The 19793-nt window shown below is 52.4% G+C and overlaps 12 protein-coding genes across 12 annotated transcripts; 7 read left to right on the top strand and 5 right to left on the bottom strand.

Annotated features, from left to right (window-relative positions):
- Positions 1 to 184: 184 nt before the first annotated feature.
- SNOG_05712 (hypothetical protein) lies at positions 185 to 1117 on the top strand (the record flags this gene model as incomplete). Its single annotated transcript, XM_001796056.1, has 1 exon — positions 185 to 1117. One exon carries the CDS (start codon positions 185 to 187, stop codon positions 1115 to 1117), a length of 933 nt encoding a protein of 310 aa, XP_001796108.1.
- Positions 1118 to 1144: 27 nt separating this feature from the next.
- SNOG_05711 (hypothetical protein) lies at positions 1145 to 1972 on the bottom strand (the record flags this gene model as incomplete). The annotated part of the gene is made up of 3 exons (XM_001796055.1): positions 1145 to 1348; positions 1400 to 1711; positions 1778 to 1972. The coding sequence occupies 3 exons, from the start codon at positions 1970 to 1972 to the stop codon at positions 1145 to 1147; spliced, it is 711 nt and encodes a 236-aa protein (XP_001796107.1).
- A 402-nt stretch (positions 1973 to 2374) lies between these two features.
- On the bottom strand, positions 2375 to 3421 carry SNOG_05710 (hypothetical protein; the record flags this gene model as incomplete). The annotated part of the gene is made up of 2 exons (XM_001796054.1): positions 2375 to 2983; positions 3041 to 3421. The coding sequence occupies 2 exons, from the start codon at positions 3419 to 3421 to the stop codon at positions 2375 to 2377; spliced, it is 990 nt and encodes a 329-aa protein (XP_001796106.1).
- A 378-nt stretch (positions 3422 to 3799) lies between these two features.
- Positions 3800 to 4818, top strand: SNOG_05709 (hypothetical protein; the record flags this gene model as incomplete). The annotated part of the gene is made up of 2 exons (XM_001796053.1): positions 3800 to 4006; positions 4057 to 4818. 2 exons carry the CDS (start codon positions 3800 to 3802, stop codon positions 4816 to 4818), a joined length of 969 nt encoding a protein of 322 aa, XP_001796105.1.
- A 313-nt stretch (positions 4819 to 5131) lies between these two features.
- Positions 5132 to 5584, top strand: SNOG_05708 (hypothetical protein; the record flags this gene model as incomplete). The annotated part of the gene is made up of 1 exon (XM_001796052.1): positions 5132 to 5584. The coding sequence occupies one exon, from the start codon at positions 5132 to 5134 to the stop codon at positions 5582 to 5584; it is 453 nt and encodes a 150-aa protein (XP_001796104.1).
- A 1662-nt stretch (positions 5585 to 7246) lies between these two features.
- SNOG_05707 (hypothetical protein) lies at positions 7247 to 8734 on the top strand (the record flags this gene model as incomplete). Its single annotated transcript, XM_001796051.1, has 2 exons — positions 7247 to 7714; positions 7844 to 8734. 2 exons carry the CDS (start codon positions 7247 to 7249, stop codon positions 8732 to 8734), a joined length of 1359 nt encoding a protein of 452 aa, XP_001796103.1.
- A 64-nt stretch (positions 8735 to 8798) lies between these two features.
- SNOG_05706 (hypothetical protein) lies at positions 8799 to 10154 on the bottom strand (the record flags this gene model as incomplete). Its single annotated transcript, XM_001796050.1, has 2 exons — positions 8799 to 9955; positions 10103 to 10154. 2 exons carry the CDS (start codon positions 10152 to 10154, stop codon positions 8799 to 8801), a joined length of 1209 nt encoding a protein of 402 aa, XP_001796102.1.
- A 135-nt stretch (positions 10155 to 10289) lies between these two features.
- SNOG_05705 (hypothetical protein) lies at positions 10290 to 11277 on the top strand (the record flags this gene model as incomplete). The annotated part of the gene is made up of 2 exons (XM_001796049.1): positions 10290 to 10933; positions 11043 to 11277. The coding sequence occupies 2 exons, from the start codon at positions 10290 to 10292 to the stop codon at positions 11275 to 11277; spliced, it is 879 nt and encodes a 292-aa protein (XP_001796101.1).
- Positions 11278 to 11958: 681 nt separating this feature from the next.
- On the bottom strand, positions 11959 to 13144 carry SNOG_05704 (hypothetical protein; the record flags this gene model as incomplete). Its single annotated transcript, XM_001796048.1, has 2 exons — positions 11959 to 12219; positions 12362 to 13144. The coding sequence occupies 2 exons, from the start codon at positions 13142 to 13144 to the stop codon at positions 11959 to 11961; spliced, it is 1044 nt and encodes a 347-aa protein (XP_001796100.1).
- A 363-nt stretch (positions 13145 to 13507) lies between these two features.
- On the bottom strand, positions 13508 to 15832 carry SNOG_05702 (hypothetical protein; the record flags this gene model as incomplete). Its single annotated transcript, XM_001796046.1, has 2 exons — positions 13508 to 14038; positions 14372 to 15832. 2 exons carry the CDS (start codon positions 15830 to 15832, stop codon positions 13508 to 13510), a joined length of 1992 nt encoding a protein of 663 aa, XP_001796098.1.
- On the top strand, positions 13664 to 13982 carry SNOG_05703 (hypothetical protein; the record flags this gene model as incomplete). Its single annotated transcript, XM_001796047.1, has 2 exons — positions 13664 to 13807; positions 13851 to 13982. 2 exons carry the CDS (start codon positions 13664 to 13666, stop codon positions 13980 to 13982), a joined length of 276 nt encoding a protein of 91 aa, XP_001796099.1.
- A 211-nt stretch (positions 15833 to 16043) lies between the features above and the next one.
- SNOG_05701 (hypothetical protein) lies at positions 16044 to 19216 on the top strand (the record flags this gene model as incomplete). Its single annotated transcript, XM_001796045.1, has 3 exons — positions 16044 to 18383; positions 18562 to 18974; positions 19036 to 19216. 3 exons carry the CDS (start codon positions 16044 to 16046, stop codon positions 19214 to 19216), a joined length of 2934 nt encoding a protein of 977 aa, XP_001796097.1.
- Between the last annotated feature and the right edge of the window lie 577 nt (positions 19217 to 19793).

The raw sequence follows: 19793 nt of genomic DNA, 5'->3' as shown, positions 1-19793 counted from the left end.
TACAAACCTTTCAAACTCACGAAGATATCGTGGTTACTAAAGTATATTTGGCGACATCAGACAGAAGTATACTGCTACACGAGTACAGAATGTCTCCACCAGAGAAGACTGTAGCCTTCATCGGTACATACTCGAGAAACAATTCAATCCAGATTATAGCTGACGGTTCTCAGGCCTAGGCGTGATGGGCTACCCCATGGCACTCAACCTCCGCAAAGGCCTCGACGACTCCCACACGCTCCTCGTTTGCGACGTCTCATCAGATGCCCTCGCGCGCTTCCAAAACGACGCAAAAGGTCACGGCCCAGTCTCCACAGTCGACGGCGGCTACCAAGCTGTCCAACTCGCAGACACCGTGATCACAATGCTTCCCGACTCCAACGCCGTCAAGAAAGTCTACCTCGACCCTTCAACCGGCATACTCGCAGGTGCCGAAGCAAACAGCGGGACCAAGAGCGACAAATTGATCATGGAATGCGGTACAATTGAAACCTCCACGATTCTTGAAGTCGCAAAGGCTACGTCTTCTTCAAAAGCGGCGGAGAATTTGACATTTGTCGATGCACCAGTGTCTGGCGGGCCAATGGGCGCACAGGATGGCACGTTGGCATTCATGGCAGGTGCAAACAACAAGGCCATATTTCCACGCGTCAAGGGTTATCTGTCGCATATGGGCAAGCCAGATGCGATATTCCTGTGCGGCGACATCGGCGCTGGGACGGCATTCAAAGTCATAAACAACTACCTCAGCGCCATCACATCGCTCGCTGCATCGGAGGCGCTGAATATCGGGACGAAGATGGGGTTGGACGTCGCGTTGCTCACAGATGTGATCAACGTTTCTGGTGGTCAGTGTTGGGTTACGTCCAAGTCGAATCCGGTGCCAGGCGTACAGGCGAATGTACCGAGTTCAAGAGATTATGAGGGAGGATTTAGAATTGAGCTGTGTCGCAAAGTGCTGGGTATGGGTAGTGAGCTTGCGGAGATGGTCGGGGCGAGGACGATATTGGATAAGCCGACACTTGCGGCGTTTGACGAGGCGATGAGTGATGGACGGTATAAAGGAAAGGATGCGAGGGTGGTGTACAAGTGGTTGAACGAGAGCGAAAGGAAGTAGTTTTAGATAAACGAGGGAAGATGAATTTTATTGTTGTGCCAGCTCCTTCTCCAGTACTTCGAGTCCGGCATCCATGGTGCTTATGCTGAGCAACGTGGCAAGTTCCATTACTTCCATTATCTCTTCCGCTGTGCCGCCATAGTTGAGAACATTGCGCATGTGGAGCTTGAGACCTGGTTGGTACATGTGCGTTGCTGCAGTGTCGAAGGCACAGTATATGAGTTCCTTCACCTAAAAATCGTTAGTCAAACTCGACTGCTTCCCAGGGGTGTTCAAACTCACCTTTGGTTCTAGTACTCCTTTGCCGCCCTCGTTCAGCCAAGGCACAGAGCTAAATTCCGTGTATGCGTCGAAGAACTCGGGACTCAGGCGTAAGAACTCCTCCCATAGAGTATTCCAATAGCCGCGCTTCTTCTCAAAATCTTCTTTCATAGCCCATTGGTCTTTGCTCATACCCTCCATACCTTTCGGCATTGGCTTCCCTTGTTCCTCTAGTACTTCGAACAATATCGGCACGCCAACAGTACACGCATGTATGCCCAATGTAGAAGTTAAGGACAGCACTTCAACTATTTCTGCCTTCGTCGCGCCGTTCTGCAGTGCAGATTTGGTGTACCTATGTATAGAAGGAACATAGAGATGAGTTGACGCTGCGCTCACCGCGATCGAAACTAAACTCTGGATCTTCGGTGTGAGATGGCTTTTCTTCTTGGGCACGCCGGCAAGTCGCACACTCGAGGCGAACATATCAGGAGCGTGCTTGAGCATCCGAGACCATGATTCATCGAACGCTGCCGGTCCAAGAGCCGCGTCGAAACCTTCCTTGAGCTTTTGTTGTTCTGCGGTGAGTGACATTTTGGGCAGTGCTTTGAAATTGAGTGTGTTGGTGGTCACTAATATTCAGGAAGACGTCGTTAAAGTCAATAGGGCGTTAGGGCCTGATTTAGCATAGACTTAAAAAGGCGCTGTTCAATAGGACCAAAGCATGTATTGCTATGCGCTTGTGTCCGTTGACAGCATCGCAAGGCCGGCGGGTGAAGGAGTTGGGGAAGCCCCACTTTCCCCAACTTCGTGCGGAGACCGCGGGACCTAGTGCGTGAGGGGAACATGATCGCCCAACAAGCACGCATGGATTCACGGTTGAAGACATCCGAGAAATCTGGGTTCAGCTTCGTGGTAAGAGTGTGGTGGGTGGTGGATTAGATCCTTGTTGAGATGCGAATGTGTTGTAGCTCTGCTCGGCATGACTAGGTGCAGTTATGAGCTTGCACCAAAGAAGCGCGATTTGTTTGCTGGATCGTTCTCCCACTCGACATCGTGCGCGAATATGATCTCGACGCCTTCTTGTTCCAACATCCTGATGCGCATGATCGTTTCTTCGGCCTCTTTACGATTTGCATGTATACAAAAAGTATGCCCATGTACGTCCTCCCACTCACCGATGGATTTCTCGCCTGTCAATAAACGCCTATCGTGACATGCGTCGCCAGCCATGTAGACCCTATGACCGTCTGTACAGCGTGCGAGAAGATTGATATGGCCAGCTAAATGACCTGGCGCATCGACGATAAGCAATGAGCCGTCCCCGAAAAGATCCAAAGTATGCGGAAGGCTACCATTGGCTTTCCATGGGCGGCGGAAGTCCACGGCGCCATTCGCTGGACTTGGTTTGGAGTCGTCTGTAACTGTCTCAGAGGGGTCTGCCAGCTCTATTGTACGACATTCAGGAAGTAGATCAGCCTCAAAGAATGAATGGCCTCCGCGAAGAGCATTCGAGGTCCCTTTCAGTAGACTTAAGGCGCCGTTGCCGACCACGAATGTTGATGCGGGAAAGTCGCGAGGCTCGCCAACATGATCCCAATGTACCTGCGTCATCTAGTTCAGCAATGCTTCCACCGCTGTTCTGGTCGTATGCTAACATACATGCGAGTAAATCACATAGTCGATGTCTAAAGATTGTAGTCCACCTCGTGCGAGACTTTTCGTGACATCAGGGTCTGTAGTCAGGGGCTGCCGTGTCTCTATGTGCTTTTGTATTGGCGCGGCATATCTTTTTATGTCTCTTCGTAAACCCAAGTCGAAAACGATCCGCGTGATATGCCCTGTGCAAAAGTCTCGGTGCTGAATGAGGAATGCCAAAGACGGGACGTGTTTGCGCGCATCTCGTGAGATTGGATGGACGAATTGGTACTCGGGAAGGGTGAAGTGGCCACAGTCAAGAGCGTGTACGGAAACCGTTACATCTTGATTGCCTTCCTGGAAAGTCAACGAATTTTCTAATGGGAAGCTACTGTTTGAAGACATCTCTTCTGTGGCGCAATAGACGACCGTGAGGAGAACTGTGTTATGAAGGCGGCCCAGTATGACCCCAAGTACAATCAGCACGCCATTTAAGTCCTGAACGGCATTACTGCAATCGCAATGAGTGTTTTGCTCCCTGCAACATGGCACCTTCTTGGAGCTTTGCAAAATGGCCGAGGCTCACCCGGTACTCCAAACTTTCAGCTGCAAGTTGGGCGCGTTATGTGCTGGCCTAGAGTTGGAGAAGTCATTACCCCACTTGGAAGTCCGCAGGCCGCAGGCTGTGGCGCAAAGTCGAGACTTACTAGGGATTCACATCTCAAAGAGTCGCGAAAGCAGACATTGCATTTGCACCGACCTCAAATTCGGCTTGACGACGCGATGGCATCTTCATACAGCTTCAAGAAGTTGGGCTTCATTGGCCTTGGTGCCATGGGAAAGCCAATGGTCTCACACCTGGCGAACAAACTACCAGCAGACTCACGCATATGGGTATATGATGTGGTTGAGAAGGTAGTGGATGAGCTGTGCGCTGAGTTCCCAGAAAGAATCATCAAAGGAGCCAACGCAAAGGATGTCGCGCAACAAGTAGTAAGTTGAATTTAATCAACATGCACCGCACTGCTGATGAAAGATAGGATACCATTGTAACGATGGTGCCAGAAGGTTCGCACGTCCGCTCTGTCTATCTCGACGCTGAGAATGGTGTTTGTAGCACAGACATTTCGAACAAGCTCATCATCGACTGCTCCACCATCGACACCGCGACTAGTCTCGCAGTCAAAGACCACATCGCCAAATACTTCCCATCGGCATCGTTCTATGATTCACCAGTCTCTGGGGGCGTGGTGGGCGCAGTGAAGGGCACAATCGCGTTCTTCCTGGGTTGCGCGGAGTCGGATCCGAATCTCGAGCGCCTGACATACTTGATGAGCTTGATGGGCAAGCAAATCATACCTTGCGGGGGCCCGTCGCTTGGCCTTGCAGCGAAGTTATCGAATAATTACTTATCAGGAATTATTGCGATAGCTTGCTCAGAAGCTTTCGACATGGGAATGCGTTCAGGCTTAGATCCTAGAACACTCGCCAAAGTGTATGCAGCAGGCACTGCACAGAACACGATATGCGACAAGTTCTGTCCTGTGCCTCATGTGTATCCCGAAGCTCCATCATCTGGTGGGTGGAAGCAGGGTTTCAAGGTGCAGTTGATGCGAAAAGATTTCGGTTTGGCAGTGGACATGGCGAAACGCGTAGGCTCGCACAACGTGCTGGGAGACGCGGGCTTAGAGACTTACGATAATGCTGCAAATGATCCTCGCTGTCGAGACTTGGATTCGCGCGTCGTGTATCGTTATCTTGGGGGAGAGGAGGACTGGCAGACCAAGATGCAAAGCTACTAGGTATTATTTGCCACATTCAAGCGCTTGTTGCTATACCTTCGTCCAATATCTGCATGCTTTGAGATTATGGGAGAACCTAGTTCGGTAGCATAAGATGACGCAAATGTGCATGCGTTGGAGAAGTTGGGGAACTTGGGGCCCGCCGGCTGCCCTTTGAGGGGCTTTCTTCTGGAGCAAACCTCAACGATTTTCGTCCCACTTCAAGACAACGCAACTCAATTCTACTTCCCACGAACGTATTTGACCTTGTTCAGCCTCTCCGCTTGTTAATTCAACTGTCCTGCCGACGTACCACCAGCGAAGCACGCCCAATATGTCTTCCGACCCCAAATACGATGAACTCCACAAGCAACTGTTCGAAGAAGGATTGAAGATGCGAAGAAGTGTAGTTGGCGATGAGTACGTCAACCGCGCATTAGAGAACGGATCGACGGAGTTCTCGCGAGCGGGACAAGAATTGGTCACCGAGTTTTGCTGGGGATATGCTTGGACCAGGCCAGGTCTCACAAAACAGCAGCGAAGCCTCATCAACATCGGAATGCTGATGGCCCTCAATCGCGCTCCCGAACTCGCGGTTCACGTCCGAGGGGCCAGGAACAATGGACTATCGGAGTTGGAAATACGCGAAGCCATTATTCACGCGACCACCTACTGTGGTGTCCCCGCTGGCGTCGATGCTATGAAAACGGCAGAGAAGGTGTTGAATGAAATGGCAGAGAAAGGCGAAATGCCGCGAGAGTTGGGCAACAAGAGTGACAAGGCATAGCTCACTGAATGTAGTGTTTTGCGGTGGTGCGACGCGCCGAGTTGGCTTTCGGCCTCGGCCCGAGCACTGCGAGGAAGCAACAGGTCGCATTTCAATCAAGCACAACTTCGAAGATGTTCAGTACATTAGACTCCATCAATCAATCACATTGGAACACACGAACTCACGGCCAACCTCTTGACATGACATGTGACCACGTGAGCAGCATGTGCCGCGCCTTTGACAAATGGCAGCTGGCGGCTACCAGCATCCCCGCATGAACTTCCGTGCGATCCCCGTTGGGCTATTTCCCCACATTCTTCTGCACCTTCCCCGGATTACAGACACGTCGAAGGCTGCATACTCCCACTTTGATATTACTCCAACATTGCAGTCAGTTCCATCGGGCCAATCCTAGCTCTCAGCGCTAGCTATCTAACCATGGATGCTGATGCTGCTGTCGAGCCAGTTGTAGAAGCACAGTCGGGGAAGAAGAAGCGTTTCCGGTGCGAGCACTGTTCGCGTTTATTCGCAAGGCTCGAGCACCTGCAGCGACACGAGCGAATCCGTATGTAGATTCCCAATCGTATCGATGTTGCTGATGATTTGAAGATAGTGGTGTCAAGCCATTCAGTTGTGCTGAGTGTAACTACTCCTTCACCAGGAGGTATGAAGGCCCTATGATCCGAGTCCGTGAACACCGCTTATTTGCTTTAGTGATCTTCTTGTTCGTCATGAACGTCTCACCCATCGCAAAGATCGCGAAAACCAAAAGGACCGTGCTAAACCTTCCAATGAACCCAGCCATGCCCTCGAAGAAGAGCCATCTCGCAAAAGGGTGCGGGCCAGTCTCGACACTGGGCGACCGGTTCCAGAGATACCCGGTATGATATCTTCACCCGCTGTTTCAGAGATCCAACCAATCCGTCACACGCCCGCCACGTCTTTCAGTCCTGTGGCTGTGGCTCATGATAGCAGCTATTCACTCGCAGCTCTTTCAATGGCAGCGGAATATCAATCCCTACAAGGAAACATGGCCAGTGGAGATCCGGTAGACCACAATCTAACATCGCCATCGGCCTTGCCATCAGCCACCATGAATGTCACTTTTGACCCGGCTCACACAGTCATGCCATCACATCCAGATTTCAATGGCCATGGCCCCAGTCTCGAAGAGTCACTTGATAGCCTCACCTATTTTCTCGATAATGAGCCCCTCAATTCGTACCATTTTGCTACATTAATGAGCGCAGAACAACCCATGTATGTACACCTTTCATCAGATCCACATCGATATATCACTGACTTGGTGACACGAGGCCCTTTTTCTCACCGGAATCTTTAGTTTATAATCAGGACGTTCTACCTCCTGCTGAGACAGCAGCCATCGCCTCTTCAAATCTTGCCCATGCTCATGCTGACGAAGGTTATTCGCTGTCACGATTTGGTTCTCGCTTCCCATCCTTACAACCAGAAGACTTGACGGACGACAGCGGTAGTCGCCGCAGGTCCTTTTCGGACATCTCCCATGCTGATCGGCAAAAAATCCTGGACAAGCTAGAGGAATTTTCCGATATTGTACCAAAGGACTTCCAGCTACCAACAAGATTAGCCATGTGTCGATACATTGCTGCATATACCACTGGTTTCCATGAGCACATGCCTTTTCTTCATATCCCAACTATGTGTGTGGGCACCTGCTCTATCGAGTTGATACTCGCCTTGGCGGCAATTGGAGCTCAATATACGTTCGAGGGCGAAAAAGGCGTTGAACTCTTCACGGTGAGCAGGGCAATCGCGACACAGCGCATCAAGAGGAGGGATGCCCGTCTCATCAACCGACACCACAATGATGACCTTGGAGGATCCATATACGACTTCGACATGGGTGGGTCGGCACAAAGCCCACAGCCCACCCGCTCCGTCTCGGGACCGCTTGGTCTGCCTTCAGAAACGGAAGCTACAAGCATGGGAGACGACCTCATACAGACAGCACAGGCTTTGCTGCTACTCATGGCTTTGTGTACTTGGGCAAAGCATAAAGAGATACTCAGAGAAGCGCTAGCCATCCAGAGCGTTCTTGCAACATTGATCAGAGACGACGGTCTGCAGAGCGAGCCTTTCAATGAAGATATGCCTTGGCTTGATTGGGTACGGTGGGAATCGATCAAAAGGACGAAGTTCATAGTCTATGGCTTCTCTAATCTGCACTGCATTGTGTACAACATTCCGCCCTTTATGTTGACATCGGAAATCCGATTGACTCTACCGTGTACCCAGGCTGAGTTCAAAGCGCCTACAGCAACTCTGTGGAAAGAAGCAAGAAAGAACCGCGCACCAGAAGTCTACTTTCAAGACGCTCTGAAACGCCTCTTCTCCAAGAACGGTCGGGATGTTACACTGACCACCTCGTCATCCGGCAACTATGCACTCATCCACGCCTTAATACAGCATGTCTTTTTCCTCCGCCAAGTCACCAGTTGCCGTTCTGACGGCCCAGGAGATCTGAGTCAAGAAGACATTGCATCTGTGGAGACTGCTTTGCGGAACTGGCAGATAGGATGGCGTCGAAACCCCGAGTCCTCAGTCGATCCATGGAACGCAGACGGCCCTGTCGCTTTCAATTCAACTGCTCTGCTCCGACTTGCTTACATTAGGTTGTATGTGGACACTGCGGGCAGAGCACTTGAGACGCGCGATCCGGAGCTTATTGCGAACGCATTTCGGTCAGGACCAACAATCAGGCGATCCGCGAAGATCACGAGAGCAGTGCTGCACTCAGCTCATGCGCTTTCGATACCAATCAAAATGGGCTATCGCCTAGTGGCCAAGACACAGAGCTTCATCTGGTCCATTCAGCATTCGCTTTGCACACTAGAATGCGCATATCTCATGAGCAAATGGTTGGAGGCACTTTCGGCAGATTATCCAGACCCACCAGCAAGCGAGGATGAGAGGAGAATCGTTGCGATAGTGAAAAGCATGCTGGACGAGACGGAATTCGCTTTGTCGCCCACTATCTCCATCGACTCTCCAAATTATACCAAACACCTCAGCGCAGGTATGCTTCGGGTATGGGCCATGATCTTCAAAGGGTCCCAAACCTGGGCAATCGTCGATGTGATTGGAAGTGCGCTTAATCTGTATGCTGATATGTTGGTCTCTGGCTGAGCGCTCTCCGGAGCGAGAATTCCTTAGATATAACCAGCCGTGGTCTAGCACTGTCGAATATTCCTTAATTCGATAATGACAGGTCCAGAACCAGTTTACCTCCGCTGCCTTTATGATATTCCTCCACCAACTCATTGAGCTTGCCCAGCGGGTACGACTTCGACAAAGCTCGGATATTGTGCTTTGCAGAGAATTCGAGCATTTCGCGAAGCGTCCGGTTGCTCCCGACTAGACTTCCAATGATCCTGATGTCGCGGAAAACCACGTCTCGTGCGGAGATGTGGAACCCTTTTTCGGGAAATGAGACCACAACGCACGTTCCATGCGTCTTGAGCAGACTCATACCGTAGTCGAAAGCTGCTTGACTTTCAGGAAGAACAATTATTGCATCGAGACCCATCTCGCCAGTATGTTTCTTGCCATCTTCGGTACCAAGCCTCTGCACAATATCGTGAGCTTTGTCGGTTCTCGCATCGATGATGAGAGGTCGATTGTCCAGTTTGGATGCTACATCTTCGGCGAGTCGCAAAGGCGAACTTGCAGCTTCTATCCCTAAGACTTTGTAGCCCATATGCGTGGCATACTGGAGTCCTAAATGGCCGAGTCCACCGCCAGCTCCGAGAATGCCGACCCTTTCTCCTGGCTTCAGGGCACATCTCTTCAATGCAGCATAGATTGTGATGCCTGCGCACATCAAGGGCGCTGTCTCCACTGCACTGAGCTCTGCCGGAATGGGAGCTAACTGACGCGCGTCCACAAGAGCATATTCAGCAAACCCTCCGTCTCTGCTCAAGCCATTGTTTTCGGCATCTATACAGTGGACTGAGTAACCATCGTCATCTTCCGCAACTGGGTCTTTGGGGCGGTCGTGCTTGCATTCGAAGCACTTGCCACACGCATGGAATGCTCGACCTGGCACACCCACTCTTGAACCAATATAGAATTCTTTTGCTTGTTGACTTGGAGAGACATAGTGTGCCACTACTGTTCCTGCAAACTCATGGCAGCCGATATGAGGAAACGACTTTGGCAATCCGGGCATTTGTCCTTCTGCGAGGACGAAATCTGTATGACAGTACGAGGCTGCGTCAACCTTTATTAAGATATCGTGTGGCGTTGATGGTACTGGAATAGGAACCGAGTGTAACTTATATGGCGTTTTGTATTCTTCCAGAAATTGCGCCTTCATTGACGGCGGCAGAGACGACGGCATGGTAGTTCCTGTTCCACAGTATAGTAAAAGATGAAAGGGAAAATGAACCACAGGATAAACCTTGAAATAATCACATCGACTTTCGAGCAAGTCGTTACCTCTAAGCTCATGGTATTTCGATGATTGGACCCCGCAGCGGGGTATGCGGCATCGACCTTGTAAGAGTGGGGCATCGGGGTGATGTTCTCCTTCTCCAACTTGCGACATGATCGAAGGGTTCAGCAGATGCAGAATGATTCAAACCAGCAAATTGACTTCGCAAAACAAGCACGTATGCTTGGTTTATCAACTTAAGCAGTCAGCAGACAAGCAATTAAAAAAGCAATAGTCGACGACTTCACCATGTCCATGACCGAAGATGCTGTTGTGTTACCGAAGCCTAGGACCGACCAAAGATACGTCACGATATCTGCGCTTCAAGCTGGCCACCTGACTCTGCCAGAGAAGCTCTTCGTGACAGAAGCAGACCCAGAGAAACGTGCAACAGTCCCATCGCTATCATTCCTGATCCAACATCCATCCAACACAATCTCCTCCACGACATCCACGCTGGTATTCGATCTGGGCCTCAAACGTGACTTGTCCGGCTACAGAAAAGCACAACAACAGCACATTGCCCAACGTCAACCAACAACCGTAAGCCCAGATGCCGCCGAAAGCTTGAGAAAAGGTGGCCTAGACCCAGAAGACATAGACACGGTCATGCTAAGCCACGTACACTGGGACCACGTCGGCACACCCTCCGACTTCCCCAACTCCGAATTCGTCGTAGGAAGCGGAACTATGCATCTGCTCGCGCATGGCGGCGGCCCCTTATACCCAGCCGAGATATTCAACCCCGACGAATTACCAAATGCTTCGACGCGCGAACTCCCACCCGCCAGGGACGAAGACGCATGGAAAGCGTTCCACCGCCAAACAACGCATACCTGGAAACCTCTCGCAGGGTTTCCGGCAGCGATTGATTTCTTCGACGACGGCTCGCTGTACGTAATCGATGCGCCGGGCCATTTACCGGGACATATCAATCTCCTCGCGCGCGTTGCGCCGGGGAAGTGGGTGTATCGTCGGGGGCGATTGCTGTCATGACCCGAGGATATTGAGTGGTGAGAAGGGCATTGCCTTGTATGACGATGGGAGAGGCGGGTTGAGGAGTGTACATGCTGATACGGACGAGGCGGCGCGGACGGTCGAACGGGCGGCTCGGTTGCTCAAGAAGGGGGTTGTACGAGAGGAAGGTGGTGGAGAGGTGGATGTGGAGGTTGTAGTTGCGCATGATCGAGGGTGGGCGGAAGGGAATGCGGAGAGGTTTTGGCCGGGACGTTTGTAGGGAAAATCCAGTTCCCATCTGTGCCATTCATACTCTTGGAACGCTCCATTACTTTCCATCTTCGGCCCCGGTTTACTTCATGTCCTTGAGTTTCTCCTGGGAGGCTCAAGATACCCCACCTGTTCTGATTTCATGTCTTAGTGACGAGCACGCTCAAGTCGGATAACGTTCGCGCGCTCACACTGAGACAAAATGTCTACTTTCACCTCTGCGACATACGCGCTCTCTCACTTCGGCTCCGCTCCGCCCCACCCCGAATATCTCAACCCACATACCTAAAATATCCTCCCTCTCAAATCAATTACCTACTACATAACAAAGCCCAGCTATTAAACTGCCACTGTCAAGAACTCAAGAGGCCGTTTAGTCTAGTTCTCCCATAGCCTCACTCGCTATGGGATCCTCTTGGTTCTGGTTTGGACGTCAGTTCGAATCGCCTGTAGACCCTTTGTGAGCCGAGTGGCCCAGTTCCCACGAGCGTTAGGGCAAGGTTGGTAGATCCAATATACATTCTTTTTTGCCCTTTTTTGTGTAGAAATTGTAAGGTTTTACTAGTTATTATTAAGTGGCCTTGTCCTGTCTAGAGCCTCTTATTGCATTTGTTAACCATGTCATTCACATATTTTACGTAAATACTTGCAGTGGAACAGCTTTCTATTCAGAGTGATTTGGGATCGTAATCTACGCCGCATTATCGGTCATCTCACCCCACTTCACCTTGCTGAACAGGTCTTTCATGCCCTCGTACCTGGCACTAGTACCCTCTACCATCTCGATGGCATCTGCAGGGTTCATCCACGCTTCACCCAGACCCCCTTCAGCTGGAACGGCCATATCCAGATCTTCCTCCTCGTGAAGAAGTGCCTGCACCAATGGTCGCCCAAAAACCTCCAAAGAGAGACCAGATGGCTCAGGTCCCAGCCCCATACTGCCAAATCCTGCCTAATCGCGTCTATAGTCAGCATTGTATTATGTTTCAGTGTTGCGTGCGATGAGTAGGCTCGGAGTGATTCACGAAGCAATGGGAACCTATCAAACATCGCCCATGACTGCGGGTTATTCCAGGAGTATCAATGAGACTCACAAAGAATGACCCAGTCGCCAGCGCATCCTCCACCTCCCCCGTCTTTCCCAACTCATCGATCTTCTTGCCGGACTTCTCCACCGCGACAATGTGCTGTATAGCCCAAGCCGGTCCAAACGTCTTCACGAATTTGGGGGACACGTACTTCACCCCCTCCCAGATGGGAACGTTATCGGGAGGCGCGTACTGCGGATCCGGCACATACTTCTCCAAATTCTTGACCGCCCTGCACATCTCAAGACGTGCTTTCTTTCCGAAGCGCATGAGATCGTAGGGTCCATTGACCCATTGGGTCAGGAAGATCTCTTGCTTCTCGTAGTCATCTTGGCGCGTGACGGTCCAAAGCCACGCGTCGAGAAGCGCGGTGCTGAATTCGAGGGCATCCTCGGTGACGTAGCGATGCGGCTCGGTGCTCAAGCCGATGATACAGGCCATCAGGATGTTGAGGCGGACCTGCAAATGCCTTCGCGAGAACGAATGATACTGGTCCATCTGCCAGAACCAGATCGCAAGGCTAACGTTCATATCGCCTTCCTTCTTGCGCACCTTGAAGTCCGCGGCGACGAAGAGGTGGTAGTTGCCGAGGACGAAGTCGAGCTGGTAACAGGGAGGAAAGTTGGGGATGTGGAAGGCGGCGACATTGTTCTCGTAGATGTCGATGATGGTGGGTTTGCGGCCGGAGGGGAAGACGCGAGCTGGAATGCATTTAAGCTTGTGTACGAGCAGCCGGACGGCCTTCTCGTGCAGTGCGATGAGTCTCGGGTCCTGTTGCGCGGAAGCCATCTTGTGCGATGGTATGGGCTGTAGTGGGCGAGGATTCGAGGACGAGGAGGTATTTTCATCGAGCTGTGCGCGAAATAGTGACTCGAGCGACCGTTTGCAATGACGTTATTAGTCCCGTGACGTGCTCTTTCACTTTCAGTGAAAGAGCCAATACTAGGCGGCGGGACGGTTCAAATATGTTTTGATTGCTGGAATCTTGCTCTTGAAGTACATGCTAATCCCCGACACAGGCCGACTTGACATTCCAAAGTGTCCACTTCCCCTTACAGCATCTTGCCCGAGTGCAGAAAACGGTCGCATGTGTTGTTGTGGCGCCGCGTTCACGCCAACCCCTTCTCCCACGCCCTCGCCATACCCTCGACTTCAATCATCAACAACAGTGCATGGGCCGCCTCTGCACTCCGCGTACTGCAAATCGATGCGTGCAAAGATTCCATCAATAAGGACACCACGGACAAAGTCCTCGAGACGACCAATTGAATGGATCATGTGTAGGAGGTCAGACGAACAGTTCCGATCATGGCGCCACCCGTGTCTCGCGCACCGGTGATGCAGGACTTCCTTGCACAAGGAATAATCCACCACCACCGCGCAGTGAAAGTCCTCATTGGTGAACACGATCGGGTAGTCGACGTCCCAGTATTGCACATGCGGAAGGTCGCGGTGGGTCCTGCTCTTGACTTTCAGCACATGCTGACCTTCGTAGAACGCAGTTGTGAAGAGTGCTTTCCAGTCCAGCGAAATCTTGCTCGTCTCCGCGCACAGGACGACACTCGGAATAGGCAGGTCCAAGAAGTATGTATTATTGGTATCTGCTCCGATACGCGCGACTACATAGAGCTTTTTGACGTATGCAAACGTCGTCGACTCCAATAAATGCGCGGCAAGGAGATCCTTTAACTCGGGTATGGCACAGAGGTTTCGGGGTATCGCTGGAACCCAGAAGGTGATGAGGTTGTGTTGGACATGGCCGAAGACTGAGTTGAGGCGACCAAGCACGTTGTGGTTGTTTCGTCAAGGGATGAATCCTGGAAATAGTGAAGGTGGTAACGGGAACTAATCTTAGCAATGCCTGAGTCCCTGCCTAATGATCGGTAGCGTCCGCCTGTTGCCATGATTCAATTTTCCGAGCCGATTTCGTTATCTCGAGGATGTGGTTCGCTCTGGTGGTGGTGTGAAGTAAACAAATCGTTCCAATAGACTTGCTACATTCGAAACCTATCTCACCGGGCTTGCAGTCCGGTCCGCAGAGCTGCTGGTCCTACCTGTGCCCACACCAGAGGCTAGCAGCTCGAGTCTTGACGCTTGGACTCTGTGCTTCTTCATAACCTCCACCCACTCTTCCTCGACGACTTGCCCCCGAGTGTCTTGGTCATGACCGATATCCATCTCAGCTTTCAGGTCTTCCTCAAGGAGTGCAATCATCATGCTGAAATCACCGCCGAGTCTTCCGAGGGAGCCAGCACAATAAAGCACTTGAGTAAGAAGCGAATCTCGTGCGGAGTGGTCCTGTACATTAGGCAGATATTCTCGCAGCGTCTCAAAGAGTATCTCAACGAGATGCAGGGAGAAAGTGGCCAGCGCGGATGGTATTGGCTGTAATGTGTTGGTTTGGGTGGTTGACTTGACAGACGGGGCGCTCTCTTCGGATCCTGGGGCAGGTAGTGCAGATGGGAAGATACTCTTGTACATGGAAATGATAGCAAAACTCTGCTCTCGGAAGATTTCGAGGTACTTTTTCAGATACTTTTCCGTCTGCTGGCCCACTGCCCAGCCTGCGTCTCCTTTGGCTGTGCCTTTAATTCGTCGCTCTGACTCTTGGTCTGCGAGCTCACGTAGCGGATCCAGGGCGGTCAGCATCGACTCCAAACAAGCTAGACGGCATACTAGGAACAGCGCACCAAGACTGCCCTCTCCGCTGCCGATGCTGGTCTGCTTCGTTGACCAAGACTCGTCCAGCTCAGGAGCCACTCGTCGCAACCAGCCAATGGTACGCATTGCACCTGCCAGTTTGATGCCTTGGGACTGTAATGAACTTATAAGGTTCGACGTCATAGTCTTCATCTCTTGCTCAGCCTGGGTTGTCAAGGAGGATATGAGCTGCGAGTCAGGGTAGAGGGTGTGCAGGCGCTTGATGTGGGCATGGAGGTCCAGAGCCGAGGCATAGTTGGCATTGGAGGTGGCGGTCGAAGTGGTGGCTTGTGATGCAGCTGTTGAAGAGGAAATGGCCGTGGACAGGAGGGTGGGCAGATCGAGCACATCCGTGACGCGGTCTACGTTCCTCGCCAGCAGCATGGCTTTTCTCCGCCGGTCGAGTATGGCATTCTCCGAGCTCTTGCTGTATTTCTCCGAGAAGGTCTGTGCAGCTGTTTCCAGCTTGGGCAGCTCCGCCTGTATCGTGCCTGCATCTTTGCCGAGTTGGGGCAACGTGTCGCGGAGGTGCAGTAGGTGGTCGGTGGAGGCTATGATGGGCTTGTGGGAGCGTTTGGAGAGCGATTGGAGCGAACGAAGAACGGACTGCGAGCTCTGTGACAGCGAATGCTGCTCTGAGGAAGTGAGGGCATCTAGTGGCAGCGTCGTGAGGCGTGCGAGATATGTGTTGGTGACAGTGTCGTTGGGTGATGGGCGCAATCGGGCATCTTGCGCGTCAAAGTATGGTATCAGCAGCTCGTACAGCGGGTCTGCCATGGTGAACGCTGGACTGAAGCTCGAACAGCTGTCTCTCTCAGCTATGGCCAACACGTCGACATTCACTCTAGCGGGGAGTTGCGGACTTCGCGCGGAGGTGCTGGACAGGGATGGCAGCTGTACCCTGTCTCTTGGCGGCGCTACGCTAAAAGCGAGACGAACCGCGAGCTTGCCTTCACATGCACGTCTTTGTGGCCCGCAGCTATGAGCAATGGACCGACGCACCGACAGTAATCACGACACCAACATTCCGGACGGCGACAGCGACAGCCCGGAGCAGCCCAACATCATCGCGCGCTTTCTGTCTAATCTCTTTGAAGACCGCTTCTTAACCGACCGCCCCGCCAATACCGCGACATCGCCGAGTTTGCCCCAGTCGCAGTCGCAGTCGCAGGCGCAGCCTTTCAACGACCTCGTGCCTTTCTTCAGTGCAGACAGCGTCCTCGCAACACGTCTTGACAGTGGAAGCCAGCGCCAAGAAAGCAGCAGAGGCAGCGACGACACACCCGCATCATCAGCACCGCCAATGCAACGCCCGCACGATGTCGTCTTCTGCGTCGAGGATACCGTCGGCTTGAAGGACGACAAGTACAGCGTCGGTGTCGTGGACAGGTCCTTTGGCGATGTCGACAGCCACCAGCCACGCCCGCAGCGCGACTACAGTGAAGACATTGAGCGTCATGCTGACATTTCACGGGAAGAATTTGCCAAGTTCATGAAGGAGGGCATACCGGCACGCGGCACCGTTCTGGTCTCATGGCAGACACAGCTGAAGACGGAACTCGTGCCCGAGGCGAAGCTGCAGCTGCTCGACCGCGCCCTGTATGTCGGCGACGTGGTGAAGAGGAACGCCGACGAACACATGAGTGGGACCGTCATAGGCTCCAGCGCCGTCTGCACCCTTTTCCCTGCCAACCAGTACAACGGCGGCCAGATTACGCAAGCCATCAGCGACGACCTCTCCATACGAAACATACCCGCCGACGAGCTTCTCAACGTGCACGAGTTCAACGAGGGCGCCATAGTCGTGTACGGCGACTGGGTGGGGCGCATCGAAAATGTATACGACGAGGTCGCGGTCAAACTGTCAAACAACTCAGTCGTTGTGGTGGAAGACCCCAGCGAGCTAGAACACGAGGAGGTCGGCATAGAGCGACTTAGCGTCGGAGACACAGTCAAGACAAAGAAGGGCAACCTGCGAAGAGGTCACTGGAGGTATGGCGCCTTCGACCCACATGTGCGACCGGAGGGCATCATAGTCGAGACGCGTACCATTGAGATTGACGTGCAGTGGCTAGCGAGGAGCATCAGCGCGAGCAACACCAGTCTGTCTGCCGAGGAGCCACCAGCCACACTTGGCCCCGACGAATTCGAGAGTTCTACCTTTTTCCGATACGACGCCTCTGGAAGCTCTGCAAACACACTCCCCTTGTCTTCGAATGGCACCGACCGCATGTATCACGTCACCGATGTCGCAGTCGGAGACCGAGTTCGCTTCAAGGACATCGCAGGCGCAGCTGTCAAGTACGATGGTTCCCACACTCTACCGAACGGCTACCCGCAAGGCAAGGTGACACGCATCGCACGCACAGAATCTTTAGGCTATGATTTGAACGTTTTCCTCGTCATGCAAACACACACCCAGGTCACTGTACAGTGGCAGGATCTGACCACCACCGAACACCTTAGTATAGACCTCTTACCAGATCCGAACGTTGAAGACGACGATGAAGTCTGGCCTGGCGAGGTCGTCTTCTCCAAAGAGGGACGCGAAGGCGACAGCTCGGAAGAAACATGGACCAAGAAGCCTGCCAAGGTCGGGGTGGTGCAGGCTGTCAAGTCGCGCGACCGCATAGCCCAAGTACGGTGGTTCGCAAAGCCTTCTATTGAATTCTTTGGTCCCGATCTCCTTAGACCTTCTTCTACCGGGGAGCTGAATGAGCAGATTGAGGATGTCAGCTTGTACGATATCTACTCTTTCCCCGCCCTGACACGGCGGCGCAATGACTTTGTTTTGCTCCATCCCGATTCCATCGAAGGCATGCAGGGACCCCTGAACATCACTGGGCCTGATTGGTTCGGCGAAGTCATCGACCTGGGTCTAGATGGCAAGCTCACTGTCCGCCTTGGTGCAGCAAAGCCTGTTGTCGATGTCCGAGTTTCTTACGAAGGCGTCACGCTCGCTTATAGCAGTGATATGGATGATGAGTTCTTGAACAATATGGGTGGAGTGGATGGAGACTCTCTTGACGATTCGGACGATGATGACATCTCTGACTTCGATTCTGCATCATTCAACGAGATGTGGATCGAGTACGAGGGCATGGACGGTGAGGTGCCAGTCGGCGACGACGAAGAGTGGTCGACGGAAGAGGAGGACGATGACGACGACGACGACGACATATCGATGCCAGATCTGGTAGAGCAAGACGAGGTCAACACATCGAAGACCACACCGGAAACCAAGTCGCCTGTTGCGAAAGATGAGCGGGATGACACATCACCACCGGAGCCAGATACAGCCTCACCGATTGCCGAGGACAAACAAGAGCTAGATTCGGACACACCCGCATCCTTCCTTATTCTCGACACCCAACCGCCACTGAACCACCACTACCTACACCAGTCTTCGGCATCGTCATCAGCCTTCATGCGGAGAATTGGCCAAAGAACACAAAATTCCTCCAGCACCTCATTACCACCGAACATCTTCGTTCGCACATGGGAAGTCACGTCTTGACCTTCTCCGCGTCATGATGATCGGCCCCAACGAGACCCCATACGAATATGCGCCCTTCGTCATCGACTTCCACCTCCCCTCCACATACCCACAAACGCCCCCCGAAGCATTTTTCCACAGCTGGACTAACGGTAACGGCCCCGTGAACCCCAACCTCTACGAAGACGGCAAAATCTGCCTCAGTTTACTCGGCACGTGGCACACGGACGAGCGCAACGAGAGCTGGAGTCCCGCCAAGAGCACACTTCTCCAAGTACTTGTGTCTGTCATGGGCCTTGTACTCGTCAAGGAACCGTACTACAACGAAGCGGGATATGAAGTCCATCGCTCGGCGCCTGAGACGAAACTCAGTAGCGCGTTGTATACCGAGCGCGCCTATTTCCGCGCTCGCGCTTTCATCACGCATGCGCTGACTAATGCCATCGAGCCGTTTAAACAAGAGCTGGGACTATCTGTATCGTAGCCAGGCGGAGGATGCGCCGAGGTTACTTGACAAGGCGATTGAAGCGGCCAAGGAGGTTGTTGAGCGCAGCGCTGAGACGGATCAGGATGGGGAGAGGGATGGGTTGCGGACAATGAGTCTTGGTGCTGTTGTCATGTTGAAGAGACAGATTGAGAAGTTAGAGGGGTTGAAGGGTCCGTGAGGATTTCGATGTAGTAAGATAGGGCGCAATAAAATACCAACAATCTTACATCTACTCTGGAACCGTCAGGGTGAAGTTTGTTTGACTATGTGAAGAATTGGATACTAGCGCCGTGAATTGCGGTGGGTTGACTTCTTGAATGCCTTTGGATCATGATGCATGCTTTTGGAGCATATGCCGTGCTAAACTGCGCCTGGTAGCTCCTTCAATGATGCGTTGAAGACGTACACGCTACATTGTTGCTCGGATGTCGTTGCTGCATTTGCTTGATGTGCGAGCCAGGAAAAGGTATTTCGTGCGGTAATGTGAACTTCTTTCCGGCGCCTCACAGACAGACTGTCTTCAGGTGTGTGGTTTTCAACGGCTGAATATCACGCAGCATACGATGGCTGAACAAGTCTGTAGCAGTCGCGAGACGATTGTTTGCGACACGAAATGTTGCTATGTTGGTGAAAGACGATACAGAAGGAATATAGCACATAGATTAGATTATTACGCCCGTCTATAATCGAACGTAAGCGCGTCAATACACGAGTCTAGCGGGGGAAATAAAAATGTTGCAACACCCTCGAAGCCA

Source organism: Parastagonospora nodorum, assembly GCF_000146915.1.
Source record: "Parastagonospora nodorum SN15 chromosome Unknown scaffold_8, whole genome shotgun sequence".
Classification (NCBI taxonomy): domain Eukaryota; kingdom Fungi; phylum Ascomycota; class Dothideomycetes; order Pleosporales; family Phaeosphaeriaceae; genus Parastagonospora; species Parastagonospora nodorum.
This window is presented reverse-complemented; position numbering and strand designations above follow the sequence as displayed.